At 34.3% G+C, this 6,611-nt stretch overlaps 2 protein-coding genes across 2 annotated transcripts; one reads left to right on the top strand and one right to left on the bottom strand.

The window, feature by feature from the left end:
• Nucleotides 1-2,561: 2,561 nt before the first annotated feature.
• WICANDRAFT_62836 (uncharacterized protein) lies at nt 2,562-5,702 on the top strand (the record flags this gene model as incomplete). The annotated part of the gene is made up of 1 exon (XM_019183447.1): nt 2,562-5,702. The coding sequence occupies one exon, from the start codon at nt 2,562-2,564 to the stop codon at nt 5,700-5,702; it is 3,141 nt and encodes a 1,046-aa protein (XP_019039479.1).
• An 80-nt stretch (nt 5,703-5,782) lies between these two features.
• On the bottom strand, nt 5,783-6,549 carry WICANDRAFT_92562 (uncharacterized protein). Its single transcript, XM_019186368.1, has one exon. It carries the CDS (start codon nt 6,480-6,482, stop codon nt 6,072-6,074), a length of 411 nt encoding a protein of 136 aa, XP_019039478.1. The 5' UTR covers nt 6,483-6,549; the 3' UTR covers nt 5,783-6,071.
• Between the last annotated feature and the right edge of the window lie 62 nt (nt 6,550-6,611).

Genomic DNA, 6,611 nt, shown 5'->3' with positions numbered 1-6,611 from the left:
CACTCATCTTCATATCAATCACAACCAATGAACACGGTTAACAAAGACAACACAATATAGTTCCAAATCAAGTTCATCATATTAATATTATTACATTCAATAAATACTCAGAAATGAGGGGGGGAATGTCAGGTATTACATAACCAGAATAACCAATTATGCACAATTCATCAATACTCAACATTTCACATCAACTATAAGAAGAATCAAGAATCCACTAATTGTAACATTATATGTATATTAAGAGAACATCGGAATTACCTTATATACACACAGTAGAGGATATTCTGTCAATTCGCGACTCTATCTGCCATCTGCCAGCAAAGGGGAAGAGAAACTGGCAGATGAAGTGCGATGTGTCGAATTTGATGAGGTTTTAACAACATTACAAGCCATATCCAACCATATTAAATATCCTGCTCTATTCTACAGAGACAGTACTCATTTCTTGACTAGACTGTAGCTAAAAAAAGTGGCTCAGTGCCAAATGAAACCCGCTAGATCATATATCGATATTCTGATTTGAAAGAACCTTCATGATGAATTGTTCAAAGGACTTCTATACTTCAACAAAACAACCTATATAATTGTGTTTGATGTTATGTTTTCAATTATAGTCTCTTCTGTGGAGGTTAATGCCGTTTCTAGTCATTTATTCGTTTGTTATAGCTACTTATTCTCGAATTAATCCTGTTCAAATTTCCAGTAACATCAAACATTTTGAAATGATTATTCAACATGATAGAAAGCCAGTCTACATCCTAAAGCAGGAGTGGAAAGTCAAAGAAGACACTGAAGAAGTGTATCAGCCTTTTCCTGATTTGAAGATCCGTTTTGTTTTGAGCTAGTAAGCTTTAACTAATCGACAGCAGATTTTGGTCAACAACGTTGGTTAATAAAGGTTCTTTTCCCACTATTTCATCATATAAAACTGATTTAAAAGTGAATTGATTATAATACCTATCAAATACTTACTATAGAAAGGGTTCAAATCTTCTCAATGCGATTTGTAGCCTCTTGTAGGCTACATTTTGGTTCAGTGATATATCAAAGCTTCCCTGGAGTCTCTGACAAACTGACGTCTCAGTTCACCAATTCCCTTAATTTCTTTCTATTTCTCTTTCCAATGGAAGCAGCAGCTTCCACTTTAGCCTTAACATTAGCTTGAAGGATTATATGAGCCCATGGTGAAGTGGTGTTGACGTTATTGTTGTGTAGAGGCCTTCTGTTTGATACGCTTCGCTACCTTTTTTTTCTCGATTTTCAAACTCCCAGCCAAAATTCAGTGCCATCTGCTGAAAAACATTTTTCATCTGCTGAACTCTGGCAGATGAAAAATTGGGCTAGCAGATGGGACATTTCGCGGTTTTGTCCCAAAAATTCCCATCTGCCATCTGCCATCTGCTCATCTGCCGGGGGAAAACTAGGCCTTAATGAAACTTTTTGACACAAATCTCTTGAAAGCCCCATTCGCCGAATGAACATATGCATCTTTGAAGTTAATCTATGAGAAGATTACCGTCCTATGAGGAGACACTCTTCCCAAACCATGATCAAGTTCACTTCTTGTTCTTTCTTTAAAGGACTATATCTTTCGGTTCAACATAGAGATCTATAGTACAATTGCCAATGATATGCAGTATCAAAACTAGAGTTAAGCACGTAGCAAACTTTTTTACAAAGGCCAAGAAGAGTTATCTATTGGAATAGAAAACGTGGTGAAGGATCAGGATGGTTGCAATTTGCAACCAAATGACAAGATAATATTTGGAAAAGTATATACAGATGAAATACACATAAAAGCCATGGCATAGACTACTTAATGCCCCTTCTACAACGTGGGTATGCTCATTGCTAGCATGTTGAAGTTGTTGATAAAGTTCAATTTCATATTTAGTGTCTTGCAAGGGCCACGACTGGGTGTCGTGTGAGTATCAGCCCCGTGACTTTTCTTGTATTTCCCATACAGTGTGCGGACCAAATTTTACTTCCCGCTAGAGTAATTCTTGGTATCATCCAATCCAATTTCTGATGATGGTGGGCTCTCCAGAGAGATAGCAATGCTGAATATTATGGTTCTGTTTAAGCTATTAAGACTCTTGTACACCGGGTTCTTGTCTTGTGTATATAACGTGTGCTTTGATGTCTTTCCACTGTGAAAGGTGTCAAACCGCCTGTAGGCTATTGTTCCTTGAAGGGAGGCTTCCAGAAAACAACCCAGCAAAATTTCTTTTTGGCGCAGTGCATCATGCGGTAGGGCCCACAAAGTCGTAGCCATGTCAACTTCACCATCCCGTCTGAGAGTATTATGGAGAAGTTTCACTACAGGTATCAATCTGAAAACTCTATCATCATCACGACAAGACTTTTGGCAAATCAGTTGCGGAAAACTATATAAGCAAACATGTTTCCCTTTTTTGATCAATGATATCCATCCTTTCTTGTGGAAACCTTTTATATACAAACTTTCTAGTTATACAGCCTGTAATAATAAACATCCATCCACTTGTTATATTATTACTTTTAATTGCTTAAGAACTAGAAATATCAAAGATTAGATAATGTCTAGTTTCGATGAAAGAAAGCTAAATCACTCTGCTACTATTGGTACAAAGAACACTTCAAGTTCTGATGACAACATTCAAGATCTCGATGCTTATAGGCAAACAATTCAAACAACTGAGAAATACTTCAGAACTTCTATAAATGAAGGTTTAACTGAACAGACCGCTGAGGCGCTATTGAAAGAACATGGTGAAAATACTTTAGGAGATGATCAAAAGATCAGTTTACCAAAAATCATTATACATCAATCATGTAATGCCATGATTTTAGTCTTGATCATTTCAATGGCTATTACTTTAGGTATTAAAGATTGGATCTCTGGTGGTGTCATTGCATTTGTCGTTGGTATTAATGTTGGTATTGGCTCGCTACAAGATTTTAAAGCTTCCAAGACTATGAATTCTTTAAAATCTTTATCTTCTCCAACTGCTAGAGTGTTGAGAAATGGTGAATTGAAAACTGTTCCAACTAAATACGTTGTTCCTGGTGATATTGTTTCCGTCAAAGTTGGTGATACTATTCCAGCTGATTTGAGAATTGTTGATTGTTTAAACTTTGAAACTGATGAAGCGCTATTGACTGGTGAATCATTACCAGTTGCTAAAGAATACGAAGCTGTTTATGAAGATATCATTGGTGTTGGTGACCGTTTAAATATGGCCTATTCATCATCTGTTGTTACTAAAGGTCGTGCTACTGGTATTGCTGTCAAGACTGGTTTACATACTGAAATTGGTGAAATTGCTCAATCATTGAAAAGTCAAAAGAAAAAACTAAACACTGACGATGATACTTCATTCTTTAAAAATGTTTTGCTTTTGATTAAAGATGGTATCGGCTCCTTTTTAGGTACTACTGTTGGTACTCCATTGAGTAGAAAATTGTCCAAGTTGGCTATCATGTTGTTTTTCGTCGCTGTTGTGTTTGCAATCATTGTTATGGCTACTCAAAAATTCAAGGTTTCAAGTGAAGTTGCAATTTATGCTATTTGTGTTGCTGTCTCTATGATTCCATCCTCTTTAGTTGTTGTTTTAACAATCACAATGTCTGTGGGTGCAAAAATTATGGTTAAAAGACATGTCATTATTAGAAAATTGGATTCTTTAGAAGCTTTAGGTTCAATCAATGATATTTGCTCAGATAAAACTGGTACTTTAACTCAAGGTAAAATGCTTGTTAAAGCTGTTTGGGTTCCATCAGGTGGTACTTATAATATGATTGATACTAATGATCCATTAGATCCAACTGTTGGTACAATGAAATATCATACTAAATCTCCATTAGAAGCTTCTCAAGAGGAAAAATCAAATGATGATGTTGAAGTTGATTCTGAAAATGAATATTTCCAAAAATGGTTATTATGTTCCACTTTAGCTAATATTGCAACTGTTTTCAAAGATGAACATGGTGATTGGAAAGCTCATGGTGATCCAACTGAAATTGCTATTCAAGTGTTTGCCCATCGTAATAACGTTCCAAGAACTTCTTTGACTAAAGGTGATGATCCAAAATATGTTCATTTGAATGAATTCCCATTTGATTCTTCTATTAAGAAAATGAGTGCTATCTATTCTGAATCTGGTAATGAAAAGGAAAACTTGGTGTTCACTAAAGGTGCTGTTGAAAGAGTTTTAACTTCTTGTAAAGATTGGTATGTTGATGGTAAATTGCAACAATTGACTGCTGAAGATCATGAAGTTATTGAAAAGAATATGAATACATTATCTGGTGATGGTTTAAGAGTTTTAGCATTTGCAACAAAGACTATTCCAAAAGATCATGATATTAAAACTCGTGAAACTATTGAATCTGATTTAACATTTTTGGGTTTGGTTGGTATTTATGATCCTCCAAGATTAGAATCTTTAGGTGCTGTTAAAAAATGTCACAAGGCTGGTATTAATGTCCATATGTTGACTGGTGATCATCCAGGTACTGCTAGAACCATTGCACAAGAAGTTGGTATCTTACCTCATAATTTATATCACTATGCTCAAGATGTTGTTGACAGTATGGTTATGACTGCTCAACAATTTGATGATTTAACTGATGCACAAATTGATCAATTACCTGTTTTGCCATTAGTTATTGCCCGTTGTTCTCCAAAGACTAAAGTTCGTATGATTGATGCCCTACATCGTCGTAAGAAGTTTTGTGCAATGACTGGTGATGGTGTTAATGATTCTCCAAGTTTGAAAAAAGCTGATGTTGGTATTGCCATGGGTATTGCAGGTTCAGATGTTGCTAAAGATGCAAGTGATATTGTTTTAAGTGATGATAATTTTGCTTCTATTATTAACGGTATTGAAGAAGGTAGAAGAATGAATGATAATATTCAAAAATTCGTCTTACAATTATTGGCTGAAAATGTTGCACAAGCTTTATATTTGATGATTGGTTTAGTCTTTAAAGATGAAAATGGATTATCAGTTTTCCCATTATCTCCTGTTGAAGTCTTATGGATTATTGTTGTTACTTCATGTTTCCCAGCTATGGGTTTGGGTGTTGAAAAAGCTCAACCAGATATCATGCAAAAAGATCCAAAACCTTCAAAAGAATCGGTCTTTTCATGGGAAATGCTTGTTGATTTATTCGTCTATGGTGTTTGGATGGCTATTTGTTGTTTGTGCTGTTTTATCATTTGTATCTATTATAAAGGTGATGGTGAATTGGGTATTGATTGTAACAGTAAATATAGTGACAGTTGTTATTATGTTTTCAGATCAAGATCAGCTTCATTTGCAACTATGACTTGGTGTGCATTGATTTTAGCTTGGGAAGTTATTGATATGAGAAGATCATTATTTGCTATGCAACCAGAAACTGAAACACCATATACTCAAGTTTTCAAAGATTTATGGGGGAACCAATTTTTGTTTTGGTCAGTTATTGGTGGTTTCCTTTCAGCATTCCCAGTTGTTTATATCCCAGTCATTAATAAGAAAGTTTTCTTGCATGGTCCAATTGCTGAAGAATGGGGTATTGCATTTGCTTTAACTGTTGCATTTTGGATTGGTTGTGAAGTTTATAAAGTTTTCAAGAAACAAATTGTTCATAATCCAGAACATGATTTGGAAAAGAAGAATCCATTTGAAAAATACACCAGTTTTTCAAGAGCTGCAACTATGCAAGTTTAATAGATTAATCCATTGGTTTTTTGTCTTTTTCAATTCTTTTGATTTGATAACCTTCTGATTAGAGTTATCAAGAAAGTTTTACTCATGCTGGTTTTATTGGTGTTTTCATTTTTCGTTTATTGATGATTTTGTTGTTTTCATTTTTTTTTTATACACTTTTGACGTTGATCGCGAATTTTGTGATACAATGCGGTTCAAGCATACTACTAAAACACTACACAATGAGCTATTACGTACTTTTAGTAGTACCAAGGGTTCGAATCCCTTTTTAGTTTACATTTGGTTTTGATTTTTAATTTTTTTTGTGTTTTGTTAATAAGATATATATATATTATTTACTATTATCTATAGATCATTTGCCTTTAGCTTCTATTCCTCTCGTAAGTAGTTTATAACTTCTTTATCGAAATCCTCAGGATTGTCTAGAAACACATTATGACCAGCATTTTCAATTATACCAAACTTTGCACTTCTATAAGCTCTTTGTAATTCATTTGTAGCAGCTAGTCCAGCATTTGAATTCATCCAATCATGCTGACCATACATAAAATAAACAGGGTTCTTTAATTGATTCAAATTATCTAGAATTGGACTAGGCGCTAATAATTGAGCATTAAGTAAAACTTTCAAAGCATCAAATGAATTGTTATCTTGATAGAAAAGATTCATAGTATATTGTAATAAATCTTTAACTTGTTCTTCATGACCTGGTTTGACACCTCTACTGAACCTTATACTTAGATATTTTGAAATCAATCTAATCCCTAAAGGACCTAGCATTTTCAATAATTTGAAACCATATTTTGTAACTATTGGAGGTAGAAATGGATTTCTATAATAATGTGGAGAGCTTGGATCAGGTATAACTATTCCTTTGGTTTGTGAATTATGAATTGAAAAAATACTGCG

The sequence above is a fragment of the Wickerhamomyces anomalus genome, assembly GCF_001661255.1.
Source record: "Wickerhamomyces anomalus NRRL Y-366-8 unplaced genomic scaffold WICANscaffold_3, whole genome shotgun sequence".
Taxonomy (NCBI): Eukaryota; Fungi; Ascomycota; class Saccharomycetes; order Phaffomycetales; family Wickerhamomycetaceae; genus Hansenula; species Hansenula anomala.
The sequence above is the reverse complement of the archived record's forward strand: the minus strand, read 5'-3'. Positions and strand labels throughout refer to the sequence as shown.